At 39.1% G+C, this 20,633-nt stretch overlaps 1 protein-coding gene across 6 annotated transcripts in view; it reads left to right on the top strand.

The window, feature by feature from the left end:
* Positions 1 to 20,633, top strand: part of DCLK1 (doublecortin like kinase 1) — a 228,275-nt gene that overhangs the window by 187,812 nt on the left and 19,830 nt on the right. For all 6 annotated transcript variants that reach the window (XM_015851967.3, XM_085555165.1, XM_085555157.1 and 3 more), the window contains 6 exons: positions 5,557 to 5,703; positions 9,984 to 10,117; positions 10,815 to 10,892; positions 11,491 to 11,587; positions 13,466 to 13,546; positions 20,323 to 20,436. In XM_015851967.3, coding sequence (XP_015707453.2) covers positions 5,557 to 5,703; positions 9,984 to 10,117; positions 10,815 to 10,892; positions 11,491 to 11,587; positions 13,466 to 13,546; positions 20,323 to 20,436 — 651 coding nt within the window. The remainder of the gene's footprint in view (positions 1 to 5,556; positions 5,704 to 9,983; positions 10,118 to 10,814; positions 10,893 to 11,490; positions 11,588 to 13,465; positions 13,547 to 20,322; positions 20,437 to 20,633) is intronic.

A 20,633-nucleotide genomic window follows, 5' to 3' on the forward strand; every position in this document is an offset into this window, starting at 1 on the left:
TAAATATCAAAAATTCAATATTATTTGATAAAAAAGTGTTTACTTAATGTCAAATTTTATGAACCTATGCTAAATATAGACAATATTACTTGACTGTTTTCTCCACTGATTTACATTAACATATTGTCAGGTTTGCATCCTTGATAACAGTCTAAATTTCAGCTGCAGGAAGGGGGAAAGTGAAGGAGAAGAGCCTATTTAAAGCATGGCTCTGTTCTGAAAAGTAACTTTGTGAATGCAGTATTTTATATTTGGAGCCCTATTTATTTCTTCATTGTAACTTCCAGATTTTATTTATTCAAACTAGATTATGAAACTTCATCCAGGTCATCTCTTGCCCCTATACTGTCAACATCACAGTGTATGAGGTCTGAATTTAGCTCTTGGTTCTGATACTAATACACCAGTATGTCACTGTGCATAAAAGGTGGTGAAATACTTTTGAGTAAATTATCCAAATGAGAACAGAAAATCACTGAGGTCATGTTATCCTCCATACTTATTTTAACAGAATACACCTGTTTTTCACATTCATAATGGAAATAGCAATCCTTCCTTCCTCAGCTATTTGAGAAGGAAATCTTTCTAGCATCCACTTCTCCTGTGTCTTGGTCAGCAAGTTCTCTTGGGGCAGTCTTTCAGGCCTACACCTGGGAAATCTACTGATTTAAGAGTTCAAAAAAATTATTGCAATAAGGAAGCCCTTGCTGTGGAGCAGCATTTGTGTGCAGGCCTGCTGTCTAAGTATGCTCAACTCTTGAGAGCAAGGCAGGTACTCTGAACCCTGGTACCTGGATCACTTCCACTTGAATTAAAAGCATGATCACCTTCTGTAAGCATGCTCTGTATCTGTGGTGAGAAATGGACACCAGCAGAGGTGGTAAGATTTTGGAGAGCAGGGCTGTCTGTAGGTGGAAATTAGGGATGCTCTTAATGTAGGCCCCTCATTGAGATATTCGGTAGGCTGATCCCAAGTCCGTGTGTTACTTCAAGAACTTCTTGAGTAGGGGAGAGAGGAGAATTAAAAGTATTTTGTTTGGTCTCTTCTTTCTTGTGCTCTCTGGCAGCAGCAGTGACGCTGCCAGGTTTCCAGTGCAGCACTGCACTTATCTGCAACCTGCAAAGGTGCTGTCTTGCCAGGCAAGGGGCCATCAGGTAGGGCCATGGGTGGATGGCACTAGGATGTGCTGGTGGCAAGGAATGAATGCGGTACTCAGTGTCTCTGTTTAGTCTCTGTTGGAGAAGTGAAAACCTAAAAAAAGAGCAAAATGCTTACAGTCTTACTCTGTGAAAACCTCTCTGCAGCCATTCCCAGAAGAATTTTCCCACCTTCTTCATATGTACAGCCTTCTAGTGCAGTTGGAAGTGCAATGCAAAATAGCACAGCTGCCATTAACCATCTAGCACTATTTTAATTCTAATTATGTCTCTTTTACATAGTAAGCAATCTCACTGAGATTCATGCTACTGTGTGTTTTTACCAGCGTCCGTGACATCTTGCATCTTCAAGGGTGCCCCAAGTACTCTCACACAACACTGTAATCTAGTGTAACCACCACTTCAGTCTCTATCAATCAATCTTTCATCTTGGCCCCATGAGATGTGCTAAGAAGGAAAAGCTGCGCCTTGTCTAACATGCCAAGACTTAAGCACATAGCCAGTTTTATGGGTGCAACCTGCTGTGCTATTCTTGCTTGAAAAATGTTCAAACTGTAGTCTCCAGCGAAGTTTTAATCAAAGTTCTACCCAGCGTAATAAAAGAGGAAGAAACCAAAAACTCTTGCAAAATGATTACCCTAAAAGATTTATATAAAGAAAACCATCCATTATCTTCTGGAAAAAAAAACTGATTTATAGAACTCTTTCTTTTTTTCTCTTCAGGGTTGCTGAAAATAGGAAGATATCTATAGTCTTAGTTATGCGTTAGAAGGGCATACTTGACTTTATATAGTTCGTGTATCCTAGAGAGCATTGTTCTCATGTTCTTTACTTTTATGTGGAATAATAGAAGAAACTGAGAAGAAATATCCTAGGAAGTTTGCTTTCTATGAAGCACACATCTATTCCTTAATATTTAATTAGGAAAAAATAAAGCCTTGCTATAATCTGTGGGCAGCAGGGAAGGTATTTCTGGGAAGACATTAATTGTTAATTCACCAATTGCTGGCTGTTACCATTTCATAACGTGCGCTGTTAGAACTGATTAACCATCTGTTATTGACTGACTTGTGAGGAGCTGAGTTTAAATCAAACTCACAGACAGGAAAGAAATGCAGGGAGAAATGATTTGATACTGCAGAGCACGGTTTCGGTTAATGCCACCCTGTATTAATTGGTAGTAACATGCTTGACAGAAGGGACTGCTGCAAATACCGCCCTCACCTCGTGGCAGTTAGGCCATTCATTGCTTTGTAAAGTGTAAGAAAAAGCACTTCATAAATACAAATATAAACACATTGCAAGTGGTGCTTGTAAAAGGAAGCAAAGACCTGGCTTCTGGCACACTGCCTCTTTACACAGTGAAACAAAATTGTTATTCAAACCTAACAGGGGTTTGGCCAATTTAACAAGCAAGATTTATTACAGAGTTTCCTTTACTGCTCCAGGATATGATTTCACTTTTGCAGGAGAAAAAAAAAAAAAAAAAAAAAAAAAAAAAAAAAGAGATTATTTCATTTACATAACAAGGTAATAAATAAATAATTGGTTACAGTACTTCCAAGTATACTTCCTCATGTGCACAGATGATAAAAACTGCATTCAGATGTGCTGGTCTGATTTCACTCCTGAACACAGGATTTAAGGCTGAAATGTCAGCCTGAGCTCACCCCTTGTGTCTGAATAAATGATAGGGACCTGCTGTGTGAATCAGCTAAGCAGAACCTTGCAGGGTAAAGTGCTCTTCAGGGACGGCAAAGTCTGAAAAACATTCCGCCTGATACAGCTGTCAGCTGTGTTAACTCTTTCCAGGATATCACCTCTCTTTTAACTGCAGAGAGTCTCACAGGCTAACACCCAAGATAGCACTCTTTTCTTTCCAGACTACCAGGTGAGAAACTTCACTAAGTAGATGACTTGTTGGAGAAAACGATTCTGCTTCACATTGGCTTGGCTGCCTTTCAATGTATGTTGCATCCTCTCTTATCTGGAGTCTGAGTTCTCCTTGCACTTTTTCTTCTGACTTCCAACTGAAATTTTCCCTTCTCTTTCTAAGTCTCGGCTTCTTGTCCTTCTTGTCCTTCACATCTCAGCTCAGATTGTTTTCTTTGTTTTGAGACAGATCCTTTGCTGATGTTATGGACACTTCTCCTGAGCATCTGGAACATATTAGATAAGACCAAAGATCTGTCTAATCCACGATCTCATGTTAAAAAGCAGCTGGTACAGGGGCTTCACAGGAAGGAGCCTTGGGAAGATAGATTATTTATCCCACATATTTTGCCACATGCTGATATCTAATACTTAGGGATCAGGTAATACCATGAAGTACATGGTATTGTACTTTTGCCAAATATTTGGCCTTTCTCTCTAATCTTGTATCTGGTTTGACTTGCCCTTTTCTTCCTCCTTTTCCTTCACACTATGTACCTTGATGTATCTTCATCAGTCACCAGCCAGAGCAGGAGGTTCTGATGTAGTCCAGATTTGACAGTGTTTGGCTGCAACCATTTTCCAAAGCTGGAGTTTGGCATCTGCAGTGGGAATAAACCCACGCTGGCAGTCTTCAGCTGCATCTCAACAGTGCTGATTTTTCTGTAGTTTTGATTTTGTATTTTGTGTTGTTTTTAAGTAATACTTATATTTAAGTAGTTTTCTCAGGTTCAAGCCTTTAGTGGTTACCTTTTCGTACCTTTTTCTTTATAGCTTTGATTTCTGGAAACATTCTTTTTCATTTCTCCTTGCTCCTTATTTCTCTGATTGAAAGCAGTGTTTTACTAACCTGCAGCTGAGCCTTAAAAAAGCCACCAAATATCTCAAGGCTAACAATAAAATCATGAGAGTTGGCAAAAGCTGTGACTTTTCTCTTGCCATCCGAAAGTACATTCCATTTCTTCACTATGCAGTTTCCTGTGTTTGTATTTTTTCCCCTTGTGTTGTGACTGCAGAGGCGTTTTTGGTATTCTTTTTGCAGAATTATCCATTCCCTTTTCTTTTTGCTGTTGTTGGCCTGTGTTTCCTTTATGGTGCTGCTTTGGTTTTGGCCAAAGGCCAGAAGTGAGTAACGCCTCTCAAAAGAAATCTGCTTTTTCCTCTGTTCTATCATACTTCCACCTCAATCTCTTCTTTAAACTGATTTTTATTGTTGTTTTTTTGTTGGTTTTTTTTAGTCTTTCTCCAAACACTCACACGTTCTCCCTCCTGCTTGCCATCTTGGCCCTGGCGGAGTAATCCAGCTGCGATGGCTGCCTCAAGTCCTGCTTTGTGAACTTCTGCTTTGTATTCCATCATTTCTTCTTTTTCTTTCACCAAAAGTACCTTTCAGCTGAATTAGACAGCACATTGACCTGGAAATGGCACAAGTTGCCATCTGTATTTATAGCTAAGGTGAACTACTGATGTTAATTCTGAAATGTCTTTCAGTATGGTTTCACCATATATACTGAAGAGTTTTCAGTATTAGCTGCAAGAACATCTCACAACCAAAACCTTCACATCTTTTGCAGGAAAATCCCTTTCTAAAGTGTACATTTTGAACATTTTATTTGCTAGAAGAAATGGCAGGTAGCTGATCTGAGTGTTATTAGGAGTTTCTTCATCATTCTGGAGCTCAGGCAGGCTTTACACAAAAATGTGGTGTCACTTTGTTTGCAATTATAATAAAAATGGCAAGATGGTATACAGGATCATGACAGGCAGATATGTAGGCCAGAAATTTGCAACAGGGACCCAGAACACAAAGGCTGGCAAGTGCTGAACATGTTACAGAAGCATCAGCAGGTGGAAGTGGTTTGCAATGGGGACTCCAGCCTTATGGCAGTCCAACTGAGCTGTGGCAAATGGTGCTGAATTTCCAATATGTTCAGCTTCTGCCATGGGAGATGTCATTACATTACATATAATCATAGAATCATAGAATTGCTCAGGTTGGAAAAGACCTTAAAGATCATCGAGTCCAACCACAACCCAACCATAGTACCTTAACTAACAACCCTACACTAAATGTCCCTCAGCACCACATCCAAACAGTTTTTAAACACAACCTGGGATGGTGACTCAACCACCTCCCTGGGCAGCCTAATCCAGTGTGTAATTTAATAGTGCTTTCTGTAAAGAAATTTTTCCGAATATACAACCTAAACTTACCCTGGTGCAACTTGAGGCCATTTCCCCTCATCCTGTCATCAGTGAGAAGAGACCAACCCCGCTCACACTGCAATCATCTTTCATGTACTTTAAGAGAGCAATGAGGTCTCCCCTCAGCCTCAACCTCCAAAGCCAGAAAACCACTGCTTCTCACTCCTCCTCCACAGATGGTACCCCTTGATGTTCTCTCAATTTTTTTTTCAGTCATTACACAATTAACATTACTTATATGCTGTGGTCATTTTGCTTCAGGGAGGAGATCTTTTTGATGCTATTACTTCCACCAACAAATACACAGAGCGGGATGCCAGTGGGATGCTTTACAATCTGGCCAGTGCCATCAAATATCTTCACAGCCTGAACATTGTTCACAGGGATATCAAGCCGGAGAACCTCCTGGTGAGTGAAAATTCAACTTTCAGTGTTGTTGATGACTTGGGAGTGTGTAAGAGAAGGTGTATGTTTTTCTTCCAGATACACTCTTTACAGATACGCACTTTATTTCAGGCTTTTGAATCATTTAGTTTTAATCTTAGCATTGTAAAGCTCTCCTAAGATTAACAACCATCACAAAAAAAACCCATAACATCAGCTGGTATGTCTAGACTGTTCCCCAGGACACAGCAACGGAATGATTTTAGTGATCACTAGAAGTGAACTTTCAGTGAGTTGCTGTGTAATCTCAGACTTCACATAAATACAAAGGAGTGGTGTCCCTGATAGACCACTCCATATGTCTGCAGCTGTTTAAGCAATTAGCAGCAGCTCAGTTTTACCAAGATTGTATAAACATTGTGCCCAAATCAGAGCAGAAGCGGGAAGACACTTCCAAATCCTTCTCTCCCAAATAATCCTATTAAACACTATAGACATTTATTTAAACAAACAGCCAAATTTTGCCTTTTCCTCACTGAATCTGTATGAGCCCTATCCACTGAAGACAATGAAAATAATACCCTGATGCTTAGTCCTCCTGAGATTTCTGTTTTCTTGAATGCAGCAGTTGTGTTCTCAATCTGACTTCATTTCATTTCTTCCAATAAATTAATTTTTGCTAATTACTGCTGACATGTTCCAGTATAGAGATATCCCAATTCTTCTACAAGCATAAAACAATGTTAACAAGACCTAGAATGTCAGTTCTCTCATCTGTGTGCTGTCTGCCATGCATTTAGTACTGCTTGACACTGAGGAGGTTTTATGGGAAAGCTGTCACAGGTAGATCTTGACAGAATTCCAGGGAATTGGATTTTTATAGTTGAGATTCCTCTAGCAATAGATACTTCCATAGCTCTGGCTGAGGAAGTAGTCTGGCCTAATTTTGCAGATACTGCTAAAAACTTGTGCAGAAATCTCCTTAGAAACCAATGGTCGATATTCCTTTAGCAGCTCTTAGTGTTCACAGGTGGCTGCATGCAGAAGTTACAGCAATCACACGTCAGGATTCATTAATGCTTTGACAAGGCATGTGCAGTAATGTCTTGGTGTAGGGGATTTTCTTGAGATGTCTCTGACTTCCTGACAGCAGTAGAATGAAGCTTATGAGAAAGAGAGGAAAGTTGACAGGAGGTGGGGACAACAGTGAGAGAATAAAATCTTGCAGGCCAGCCATCCCTGGAAATACCCACTACCAGGGATAATCCTGTTTTGCACTGTAGCCAAACTGCTTATGAGTGATTTTTCCTATGTTGTACGTATGCAGAGGTACTACACTGCAATTGATACCGAGCAGTGAGTATTCAGGACCTCACTCTTTACAACATCCTAACCATAAAAGCCAGCATTTGACTGACAAATTATATTAATTCTCTAAGGTTTATCAAGTCTTTGAAAGAAATTAATTGTTTTGGAAGAGAGCTTTTGAAACAGGCTTAGCTGATTTCTGAGTCAGTCCCTGTCATTGGCTGCCCATGGCCTCATGTGTTTCTTAGGTCCTACTTTGATCTTCTTACCTGCTAAATGGGATGGGTACTTATTCTATCACCATACTGCCATTAGGGTTATTTTCTTGGAATCTATAGAACACTGAAAATCTGGCCTTACAGTCAGCATTCAAGATTTTAGGGCATGCTGATTATCTGTGATTTTTTACCAACATGCATATTTTTTATTCTCTAGGGAGTGCCTTCCATGCTTTAATTGGAACATTTTTCATAATTGCTGCTATTTAGCATGTTTATTTTGTCAAGTCATGGGATGTCTTTATAGCCATATAATAAACCCTAGAGAACAACTTTTTTGACTGTTGCCATCTGCAGTGATCACAAGAGCAGCTTAGAAAATACTGACAGTCTTTATAGTAATAGGATACATATGGTGGCACACAATTATGTGTGGCTGCATTCAATTAGTGTTGTACAATTACACAGTTTTACTGCTTAGTTAAAACAGTGAAAGCACTACATAGAGGGTAATTTGCACTAATTTCCATTTCTTTAATTGCCCTTTGGTATTTAAATGCAGTAGAACATATATGGCATTTGTTCTGAATAACACAAGCATTAAATTATCTTTCACATTCCTTGACTGGCAAGAAACATACCACAGCTTCAAGATGGATCCTTTTTATATGGAGTTATAACAGGGTAAGGAAGAGTTACTTTCTTTGGCTTTACAAGTCAAGTGAAATAGCTTTCCAAGGAAAGTAGTCTGTGAAAAAAACAGGTGGAGTAAAGTACAAGAAGATGCACTGTACCAAACTTCCTCCATTGGTAAATGTTGCCAAACAAGCCTTTTCCATAAACAATTTCTGGTATATATATAAGATGCAGTCTGTTAATGGAGAAAACTTACAGATGATCAGTAGGTCAGCACAACTCAGAGGAATCTTTATAACAGCATGAAATATAATATGAGATGCTAATTAGGCTGAATTCAGCTCTTAATGTCTAAGTGAACACTTTATATTTTTCAGCAAGTGAATATTTAAAGCTCTAGTCTCTAGCCTTTAATTAAAACTGTTGTTGAAATTAGATTTATTACAGCCATTTCAAGGAGCACTTTCTTTAGTTTCAGGAACCAGATGTATTTAACAATCTGTGTTTTTAATAAAACCATAATTACCTTTTTTATTTTTTTCCCCAGTGCTTTTCTCTAAGCCCATCTTTCTTCTGGTTTAGCAGCAGAGAAATGTGAATCTGTATCAAAATGATGGTTCTTTTAAAGATCCAGCTTTATTTTTGGAAATAACATAAGGAAAGGAAAAGAATTCTGTGTATTCTGAATGTCAGCTTGTGACTGTGTCACATGGTAGTGGTGATTCAGGATGGCGGGGGTGGGGGGTTCCTCTCAAACCCCCAAATGACAAACAGTAAGAAAGGAGATTCATGGCCATGGGATTTTATTTTATTTTATTTTATTTTATTTTATTTTATTTTATTTTATTTTATTTTATTTTATTGTATTTTATTTTATTTTATATTTTATAATGTAGCCAAGCATTTCATTTTTGCGCTGAGTGAACCATTCAAGGGTCCATTGCAGGAAGCACTGAATTATTTAAGGAAAAAAATCCAGGATTTTGTTCTTGTACAGACCTGTACATAAGTCTGATTTCTGATATAGGGCTGACTGGGGTGGTTATTAGGAGCGATGTTGTTTTTGATCACAAAGTGTGATATCTTCTCATTTTCTCAGGCATCACTGCTGATTGTCTTTATGGTATCACTGTGGACAAGCCAGACTATATGAAGCTTTAATTTGGGTTTCAAAATAGTAGCATGATGTATCTGCTTTAAGAAGCACTCCCAAGACCCTTTCTGCTTTCTAAGCTGTTGTTATGGTAAATAGCATTAACATGCATCATAAACAGTTTCAAAACAGGCAGCAAGAGTAGTAGTTGGGTTAAAGACACATTCATAATGATATAATTTATAATATATAATTTAGATAAGTTTTAGTCTTTGTTTTAAGCATTTTCTGCATGTTTTCAGTGTTTGTAGGTTTGAGTTTGTTCTTTTGCATTGTGCTAGATTTTCAAATGGTATACTTTCAGTGAACTTTCTAGTTTTTCTTGTTTCTTAATCTCCCTTTGAACCCTTGAAAGCTCCCAAATATCACGTTCTGTAAAGACTATGTGTATTTAACGCAGGATTCTTAGGCATTCTCATGATCAGCCCAGTCTATGTCCATTGATGATGGTGGGAACATACCACTAGGAGACTGGTGTTAGGCAGCCATCCAAAGAGAGGGCTGTTTCTGGGTGAAGCAGCCCAGCTAGGTGTGCATCTTGTCACTTCAGTACACACAGAAGCTTCTGTTGTTGCTACCAGTTGTGTTGCTTTTCACTGTTGCCTAAGAAAGTGAAATGTCTGCAAGAGCCTTTGAAGCTCTTTGTAAGTAAAACTTAAAAACTCAGAACACCTACACTGCGAACTGGCAATCAGTGGGTAGTCAACTTAGGAACATTGCTGCTGGAAGGTCAGACCTTTGCTTTTGAACTTTATTTTTTTAGAGGAAATACATCCTTTGTTTGCCAAGTAGTAAGGTAATTCGTTCTCAAAAATCCTGAGAAATTGTCTTATTTGTATGAATTTTCTAAACATGCTGGTAAGTATGTTGTGTGCAAGAAAGAGAACTAAGACTGTAAATCAAAAGGAGTATTTCAGACAGTTAATAAATCATATAGTAGTTCCCTGGGTAGAACTCTTTTAAACATTTGAATTTTATTCCTGATTTAGGTATATGAGCACCAAGATGGAAGCAAGTCCCTGAAGTTAGGGGACTTTGGCCTAGCAACCATTGTGGATGGACCTCTATATACTGTCTGTGGGACCCCAACATATGTAGCTCCAGAAATCATTGCTGAAACTGGGTAAATAAATTCTAGTGAGAATTCACTGTTCTGTTTGCAGTGGAGTTGTGCCAGATTATTTTGGCACATTGTGCCAGATTATTTTGTTTTTTGCACCTAGGATTTCTATGATGCTTTAGCTTGAGTATGATTCTGAATCATACCTCGTAGGACAGGTGGGTCAGAAGGGACCTCTGGAGGCTGTCTTGCTGAAACCAACTTGAAGCAGTGCTGAATTTGTATGTAGGGAGGTTTCATTATTCATGGTTAGCTTCGAACTTCTCAACATTAAGCTACTAACCATAGAATATAGTGAAAGAACAGATAAGAATATGTAAGAAGGTTTTAACAATTCGTAAAACCATGGAACCAAAGAACCATAGAACCATAGAATCATAGAATGGCCTGGGTTGAAAAGGACCGCAGGGATCATCTACTTTCAACCTCCATGCCATGTACAGGGTCACCAACCATCAGACCGGACTGCCCAAAGCCACATCCAGCCTGGCCTTGAATGCCTCCAATGATGAGACATCCACAGTCTCCTTGGACAACCTGTTCAAGTGTATCACCACCCTCTGTGTGAAAAACTTCCTCCTAATATCTAAACTAAACCTCCCCTGTCTCAGTTTAAAATGATTCTGAAAATATTTCCTCTGATCTTGTACTGTAGTTCCTGGACATCAGATTTCTCTAACCACATCTCTCACACTTACAGGTATGGCTTGAAGGTGGACATCTGGGCAGCGGGTGTAATTACTTACATCCTGCTCTGTGGTTTTCCTCCATTCCGTGGGTATGGAATGATCTCTTCAACCATCCTCGCGCTGTGAATTGGTCCCTGTGCTGCTTCTGCATTAAACGAGCTCTCTGCTTGTAGAGTTTGTTATTTCCCATGCTGTGCATAGTGATTTCCACAAATCCCATAAATTTTTGTGATTTCATTCTGTCTCATGTTTGTTTATTTTAGTTTAAACTTAATTATGTTACAAAGAAAGATCCTCTATTATGGCTTCTGTGTGCCTTTGCCTGATGTTTAAAATACATAGTGAAATAAAAATCTTTCGTGGGCTAAACTTATTTTGTGGACTGTAAAAGACTGATAAAATGTAAACCACTTAATGGCATGTCAGATCTTTTCTCCCCTTCAGAGCAATTGCAAAGAGGTTGACAGTCCTAAAGACAAGTAGGTCAGAAAGAAAGTGCCAAATGAGCTTTCTTTTAATGACCTCAGCATTCACACCTGTGCCTGCATTCTGAGGGGAAGATAAACAGCTTCCTAAAGCACACTAAGGAATTTCCAATTAAAAGCAATTTCAAGAACCTTCTTAAAACAAGCTCTGGAAATAATGCCTTTGTGGGTTTTGTTGTTGTTTCTGTTTTTTACTTTACAGAAGTGGAGATGACCAAGAAGTTCTTTTTGATCAGATTTTGATGGGACAGGTGGATTTTCCATCTCCATACTGGGACAATGTTTCTGACTCTGCAAAGGTAGGTTTATGTAGTAATGGTACTTATTCTCCAGTATTATTCCCAGTGCCTGTGGTAATAATGACTGTTGTCTTTTCAAAGTGCTGTAATTGACATCTCTTATACATCTCCTGCTAAATCTGTAAATTCTTCTGTGTTACCAAGCATGAATTGTCATTTGGTCACTGTCAGTTTGTTTAGGTGGTCCTGCAATGGACCCCATCTCTTTATGATGTCTCATACAACAGAGATATCAGCACTCTTTACTGACCAAGAAATAATAATGAGTAAGTTGGTTTGATCTCTCCTTCTTAGCTTGAAAGCTCCCTGGGACTATGTATGCATTACCTGGAGCCTTTGAATATGATATAATAATGTTACAGGGAAGCTATTTTCCCTTATTAATCCCATTAAATGATATATCTGTCGTTTCTTTCTGTAAGTGAAACAGGCCAAGCATTGTCTGTAACTTGTTGTCACTATGGTATGAAATATGGACTACTTTTGTCCACCCGTTCATGGGTAGCCTCTTGATACAAGATGGGGAAGTATTAGAGCCTGGGGTGTGCTAAAGCAGGTACAACACTTTACAGATACAGATCCTGTATCTGGTTCTCTCACAGACATTCTAGGGATCTGAAATTCACTATAGTCACATATATATGCAGAGAGAAATGTACTACATGTATGTATATTAAAAAAAAACAACACACAGAAAAACACACAAATAAAAACTGTTCATTTGGTCAACATATAGTTAGCTGCTCAGTTTCTCTAATATGTGAATGCTATGCAAGTTTACTTCTGAAGTCTGTAAGGCAAATCCAGAGAAAAATATCTTCCTATTTATTTCAGTGTGTTTAGTTGCAAAGCATTTTGAAATCTGGAAGTGAATGTAAGTAATGAAAGTAGCATTCTAAGTTCTGAATCTCAGTTATACAGTGCTGGTTACATCCTGCTCTTGCAGATGTATACATGGTGATCAGACTGGTAGTCTAGTTTGTTAATTAATAAATTTCACAAGTGGAATTTGATCAGAGAGTTGTAAGTCCTCTAGTCTATATAATTGTTTTGTAGCAGCTGTATTGCATATCTGCAGAATGGAAAGGACCTCTGGAGGTCACCCGGCCCAACCTCTGCTCAAGCAGGGACAACCAGAGCAGGGTGGGTGCCCAGGACCATGTCCAGGGCCATCAATAATGAGAGCTCTGCAAGTCTTTTGCCAACAGTGTTTTCCTTTGAAACTCCTTCTTCCAAATAGTTCATACTAAATTTTCTATTTTGAAGCATTTATCTATTCATTTAACTTTTTTTTCCTTGTTGCTAAGAATTATTAATTTTGGTCCTTGGTGACAACCCTTTTTTTGCAGTCATGCTGCAGTCCTATTTTCTGTGCGCTCCATTCAGTGTTGGAATTATGTGTTCATTTGCATGCTAGTTGAAAACTAGGTAATTGCAGAGGAAATCAGAGTCTGAAAAAATAATGTATTAGAGTGTTATATTAAATATATATCATTTATACAAGGTCTTAAGATTCTAAATCTGCTGGCTTTTTTCCTGCAGAGGAATTGACTTTTTCTTAATGGGAAGCTAACCTAATTTCATGCTACCATCTGTTTTGTATCATTATGCATTAAATGCTTTTCTCTTATACAGTGGCTACAGAACTGTAACTCAGAACTTCTTGCTTTTAAAGGTCCTGTTAGATACTGATTTAAAAGTTCAGCTTGAAGTTCAGAAGTTCACAGTCAATCTTTTAATAATGCTAATACATTTCTGAAGATGGTATTTCATTCCATCCGAGCACTCTTCTATAATCAGCTGAAGAGTACTTTAGTGAATTAAATTCGTTGATTTGTTCTTCAAAAACTGTGTTTGACCCAGTGTTCCATTTCTCAGGAGCTTATCACAATGATGCTTCAAGTAGATGTAGATCTGCGATTCTCAGCCTTGCAAGTTCTTGAACATCCATGGGTTAATGTAAGTATTTTTCAAGCTTGTAGATGCTGTCTGTAAGTTTGCACCTTTGAACTACTGTTTGACACATCCTTTCTATGCCCTTTTGGAGCCATCAAGTTCCAAAAGATACTACAGATTTAACCAGAAATAAGCTAGTTTACAAGCTGCTTTTGTATATCGTCTATCATTGAGTATTCACTTTTTTATGCATGCTCAGCTCCCTCTTCTCTGAAATACTTTGGGTCAGGTTTTCAGCATATCTTAACCACATTTGACAAATTTACACCTCTAACAATCAGCTTGTGGGTTCAATGGCATATTTGGCTCTCCTAAAATGAAATAGACTCAAAAATCTGACAGTCGTGATTAAGAGCTATTGAAATATAGTCCGTGGTGATAAGCCTATTTGATCCAGCGTGAAACAGGGAGACCTTTAGCATCACATGTAACTTCCGACATTGAAATATACACATATTTATGTGCAGCCATGTCCATTTAATCTGGTTACCATAAAATAGCTATTTATGCATCCTGGCTTATCTCTTAGTGACCGGACGTTTGCCATAAAAGTGGTAGTCCGGGAAGTGGCATAAGGATAAATCTGGCAGAGAATAAAGAGATTTGTCTCTAATTCATGTTGAGACAGGGAAACTACTTAATATTTGTTAATTATTTCAGACTATTTAATATGTCTTAAAATATTTGGTTGAAAGAAAAATAAAAATTGGAGAAAGTTCAGATTTGAATTCAGGAAAGAAGATTGAAGAAGGAAGAAATAAAATTGGGACTGGGAGAGAGAAAGAGAAAATATAAAACAGGAGGAAGAAACAATGTTTCATTTTCCTTTTTAAAAGTTGGAGTGTGCAGTTCTCACTAGAATAATATTTTGTCCTTCAGTTAACGGATTCCCTGAGCTGTTGTATCCAAACGATTTATTGCAACAAAAGACTGTTCTAATAATTCAAAGATAAAATAACCTCAGAGCAGAGGCTAATCTTTTTTCTTGAGAAGTGTCCTCCATGTAGCCTACAACAGTGGCAGTCACTGAAGTGTTTATATTCGTTAGTCCTGGAGGCTTCCTTCTTGTCCAAACCATTTAAAATGGTTGTTATTATAAATGATATTATCAGGCAGACCACTTTTGCCGTATACAAGGAGCAAAAGGATCTAGGACAGCGTGTGATGGAAATCTTTTCATTTTAAAGATGACATTCAAGAAGCTGAAATACTAATTTTCCTCGGTGCCAGGTACTGTCCTTGGACACAGTGTTCTGTCACAATTTATAATGACTTTTGGTAACTGAAGTGTCTCTTTATCTCCATGGGAGAAGGATGAATGGGGATTTCTGACTTGCTGCTCAGGAAGAGATAGAAGGTTTCTGGTCAGAAGCTGCAGAGAGGCCAAGTCACCCTCTGTATCAGGGTGTACCTTAGGAAGAGATTTCAGCAAGATGCATTAAGAATTGCCATTTTTGTGACTTTGGTGTGCAGATGATGGTGTGCTCCCTGTGCTCGCTAATGGTTCCTGCAAGGAGGAATGGGAAGAAGGTGGCTGAAGTCTTCCAGAACCAAAGAGCTTTTGTAGCCAACCCCATGTTCTCACTACCAAAGCACCTTGTTGAATTCTTGGGTTTCTGTGCAATGAGTTACGTGTGGATCCCTTTGCCAGAGGGTGCCTTGGAAACCAAGTATAAATGGATTCAAAAGAGAGGCTGATACATTTTTGGAAGGTGATCCCATTGGTGCCTGTTAAATGCTATGGTCTGGACAAAATTTCTGGTTCACAAAACTCTTAAGTATTTGGTTGGCAGAAACTGAATGATATACCAAGGAAAACGCAAGTTCTATTTGCCTTTCTTAACCGTGCTTTTTCGTGGACAGTGATTTTGGTGCACTAATTATGAAATACTACATACAAAGAAGTCAAGTGGAACTGGAAGCTGGATAGTCTCAATCACCTTTGGTCTTGCTCTGCTGCACATCTTGTAGTTTTATGCTGATTGTAGTTCTTTGCGATCAAAGCCTGTAGCAGTTTTGTCCATCAATAACTGAAGCAGGTATTCTAGGATAGTTCTGTCCAGCTTTCAAGAGGTCTCTTCTGTCCAAGTGTTGCTCTTGGGAACTCAGATGAGTCAATATTTTGTCTTCAGCAATATGCTTGTGATAGTTGGTGACATATCAAAACCTCTTTTGAATTCTTGTATGTATCCTGCAGATATTTTTTTCTGGAAGAAGGGCCAGCACTGGGACCAGTTCTGGAAAGTGTTTGAGCACATTCCAAAGGTTGCTCCTATTTCAATGCATGCCACATGGAAATGCTTAATGTTAGGAATAAAATTAACTACATAGATGGCATTAAAGTCCTAGTTCACTTCAAGAGAAATAAGAACATGGCTGAGTTGAAACAGGTGCTTAAATGCTTTTATGAAAAGGACACTTCCCTCAAGTGGGTCTGAAAAGCATGTGGCAAGGAAAGGCTCCTTGCATGCAGAGGCAGACTGATACGCTGGTGTTACATCCAGCGAGCTGTGGGCATCACACAGCCTCCCCGTGATGCATGTGTCCTAATTACCTGGGCAATTTTCTGTGACATTCTTAAACTAATTTCTCCTTTCCAGAGGGCAAAATGCACCTGGAGTTTCCATCTAACACATAACTTCCCCAGTTAACCTGTTAGAATAGTTCTCTATGGACTTTATTTTTCCTTTTCTTATTTTGGTTCTCTTCACATAGCAGTAAAGTTGCGGATAAAGCTCTGGATAGGGCAACTGGATTGAAAAGCAGGCATCTGTTTTCTTTGACAATTCCAAGAAACATTTTCTCCCTTTGATCAAACCTTTGATAGAAGTGTTCTAACTGCTTACACCATATAAAAGCATTTTGTAGACTGTAAATAACCGTTCCACTTTATAGCTGCTTACTATGTGATTACTTGGTAAATTGCTGAGATTCCTGGAATGTACTTTGACAGTTTCAATAGGAGCCAACACTCATTTCAGTTTCAGTTTTTGCTATAAAAATATCTGGAATCCTCTTGGAAACTGCAAAACTTGTTATGGTCAGAGTCAGGCCAGCTAAGCAGTTCCTATGTCAATAATATCCCAGCTGTTTTCAATTCAAAAAAACAAAACCTGAAAAGACGTTGGCTCTTTGCCACTGCCACAGATGGAGATCTCAAATTCAAAATGCAATTCAGCAGCAGTTCTTTGCCCCCTTGATTTAGTTTGTTTGAATTTGTCTCTCAAATGCAGTACACTTAGACCTGGAAACAAATCCATCAGTTTATACTTCCCCTACTGGGACCCCAGCTTTTACCTGATGGAATTTTGTGCAGAGGAATTGTAAGGGTAGCTGGAAGTTTGAGGTCTGATGTTTGAAACACTGATAACACTACATAACCTGCAGTACACCAGTGGCAAGATATGGGACAAATCTACTCTGTTGTCTAAATATTTTCTCATTTATTTTGTACGGCATTGAGCACTGAATACTGAAAGGCACGGATTGAATTCTGTAAACCCTTCTCTGTTAAAATAATCAATATAAAATGTGCTGTGCTGTTACTGGAGAAAGAAGATGGCACACTACAGCAGGAAAAGAATTAGGGAAACTGTAGCCTTTGTGTGTATCCTTAACCAGTCTGCCTTGGAGATTTCAATGCAAAAGAAATGAATAACCAAGCAGTAAATAGTAATAAGCTTAACATTCATAAGAAATTGTATTTAAAATGCTATTTCTTATTCAGCAGCTACAGTACCTTTTGGTCACACCCTAGGGCACTACCCAGAGAAAAACTGCCTTGCAACCCTTGAAGGAAACAGAATCAAAAAGCTTCTCCTGCACTTTTATTTTCTCTACTTTTCTGCTTTTATTTATATAATGACCTCTTCATCTGGTGCATTCAGACCTGGAAAGTAAACCTCTTGTGACCAGCTTGAGAAAGGCATCAGAGTGTCAGGGCAGCGGGAGTCTGGCAGTCCTTAACATTGTTCAGTCTTTTGTTTTCTTCCTTTGAGTGAGAGTGTTTTCTACATATAGAATAGTGCAAATATGGTAAGAGTGTTTGTTAATTACAGGACAGCATTTCTTTCAGAGCACCAGCAGTTCCGCGTTCTCAAAAATTCACAACCCTTTGAAGTTCCCAGAACTGAGCACCAAAAATCACAAGTCATGTTTAAAAAGCTCTTGACCTGAGTGCTACAGCTAAGATGAATTCCGTGGTCCTAACCCACTACAAGAAATATTTCATGTAGATGGAGATTAAGATAGGGGAAGGAGCACTGCTAACCTCCCTGGGGGCCGGCATCCTTCCCATCACAGCAACCTGATGAAATTCTTGTCAGGAATACTTAGCCTGTTCTTTAGTTCTACAACTCACCCTGCTGTTTGGTTGCTTTTCTTACTTTCTATTTATTTATTTATTTATTTTGTATGCAGTTAAACAGAACTGTCATCTCTCACACTCAATATCTATCCATTTTATTGCTGGCTGAAGTGACTCCAGGAGCCAGCTAATATATATTAGCTTGCTTGTTTACAAAGTGCTTTGGAATTAAAAAGGATCACTGGTAAACATTGTGTAGCACCAGCAGTAGCTGAACAATATAATAACTGTAGAATGATTCCTGTGCATACCTATGCTATCTCATAAACTGAGATGAAGTTTTCATCTGAAAACTGGATCCCAGAGTGTTCATCTCTGGCTCGATGCCACTGGAACAGTGGGTGTGGTGCTTCACCAGTGAAATATTACCCCAGTCTTGGTAACTGTTATCTTTTCTGTAATTTAGCCTTCTGACAAGACAACATGAAACCCTGGCAGACTTTCATTGTCCAGAAAGCCAAAAGAATGATTTTTTTCTTTTCCCTCCAGTGAAGAAGAGATCACTTTATAGGCTTTCTTCTGGGAAAGGCAAGGTCGGCGGAAAGCAGATTATTTTTAGGGGTCATATGCACCAAGCCAAGACTCCCCAGTGCTAGACAATTATCAGCTACTGGGTTGCACTGTTTTGTTTTGCAGCTGTGTGCACTTGACCAAATTTTGCCAGCTGAGACATTCTGTTAAGGGGTGAGTGAGGGATCTCTAAACACAGACTCCCCAAACTAAATAAATTACAAACCCAAACCAACCTCCCTAAAGTTCCCATATGCTCACAGGGATTGTGATTTACTGCAGTGATTGTGTAACTCTTTAAGTGCACTCAGAGTCACTGTAAAGACAGGAAAAAAAAAAGTCTGAAATCTCTCTGTATTCTGATCTTGTCTCTCATTTCTATGTACCTTGGTAGAATTGTGCTTTAAGTGGACTTCCAAGAACTTTCTCAGCTGCTGATAGCTGCATGCAGTGGATGGCTATCAGATCCATGGATGACCAGACACCTGATATCTTGCATTTCTTCATATTATCGCCTGAAATCCTGCTTATTCTGCTAGCAGGGAAATCTCATCAGCCATGGCTTTTTCAGCTGCCATACCTACTGGTTCCCTCTACACTGCTCAATCAGTCACATGGGCCTCGTCTGCCATTTCTAAAAAGCTCCTTTTTTATTCTGGGCTTCAGTTCAACCTGCTGACTTGGGCAAACTGCAGACTTCTTTTTTCAAGGGTTCTGCTTCCATGTGGAGGACAGCAGATGGATATATCAGGAGCAGGAGCTGTCAGCTGTTGGCTGGGAGCAGGCTGCACAGCTTCTGGGCTGGGTCCCTCAAGCAGCTGATACAAATGGCAGCAGAACATGGCAGCCTCCACTTGGCCCAGTAGCCCTGTGTTTGCTTTTCCCTCAGTTTTTCTCAAGTTGATAAAATGTGTGTTTTTGCAAGGAAAACAAGGCCAGCACAGCTGGCTTTAGCCCTCTCCTGCTTTCCTGCCTGTGTAGGAAGACGCATAGTAGATACCCCAGACCAACCCATGGAGTGGGTCATACCTCAGTGGTACATCCTGATGTTCATGAAGACCTTGCCTCACCTGCACCACAGCCCTGGGATGAGTTTCCACTCTGCCTGTATTGCCTTTCCCTGCAGCTCACTGAGCCACAGCTGGAGCTCTTCTCTCCCAACCCCACAGTCCTTCAGCATGTCACCTTGATGACTGCTCAAATAATTCCTATACACACTTACGCTATAGCTGTCTGGGGAAGCCATGGACAGAGCTTAGAAGGTGACTTGTCTAAGGTTAGATTTTGACAAATAACCAGTGCGTGCTTGTATTGAAATTTCTTGAGATTTAAAGTATTCCCCTCACATTGCTACAGTAAATCTTCCTCTTTTTCTTGTATTAAAAGGTAGAATTTAGACAAAACACAGCACTTCTGAACTTGGTGTTTCACAGGACATCAGGAAATCTTTCTTTGCGTCCCACCAAGCCAGAAATTTCTGGTTTCTGTAATCTCTTGGGTTCCTTCTGTGTCTGAGCTCACTACCTTTAAACACGTTTGAAGAGTAAATAGAAGAATAAACAGTCCTGAGCTTATCATGCTTTGTGGTATTTATGCGCCTACAAGTAAGCAGGCAGTGGTAGTTGCTACCTAGTGGAAAGAATAATAAAATACTTAATGATGATTATTGATTAGCTTAACCTAAAGCTCGTGAGAAAGATATTTTGTATAGAAGAAAAGAGAGTCTGGTTTGTTACATAATAGGATGTTCATCCTATAAATACTTTACATTGATCTGAGACAACAACTGACCACACAGTTTTATATTTCTTCTCTGTATCAATAGGTGCTGGCAGAATAATTTGGCAATTCCTTTATCTTGCCTTTCCTCTCTGAAGTTTTGTTTTACTTTGTTTCTTCACAGGATGATGGCCTCCCAGAGAATGAACATCAGCTATCAGTAGCTGGGAAGATAAAGAAGCATTTCAACACAGGCCCTAAGCCGAACAGCACAGCAGCTGGAGTTTCTGTCATAGCAGTAAGCATCTGAAATACACAGATGAAACACTTAAATAAGTGCCCACAGGACTGTGTGTGTTTAGGGCATGCCACCAAAAGAAACCAGAGAGGGTCAGTCTTTAGGTAGCTGTAACAATTAATATAAACATAGTTTGACTGGTATTCTGCCATTGATTCTCCTTGTGAGTCACATTGTTATTTAATAGCCCTAGGAGA

This window comes from Coturnix japonica, chromosome 1 (assembly GCF_054131305.1).
Source record: "Coturnix japonica strain WE chromosome 1, WE-NBRP24, whole genome shotgun sequence".
Classification (NCBI taxonomy): domain Eukaryota; kingdom Metazoa; phylum Chordata; class Aves; order Galliformes; family Phasianidae; genus Coturnix; species Coturnix japonica.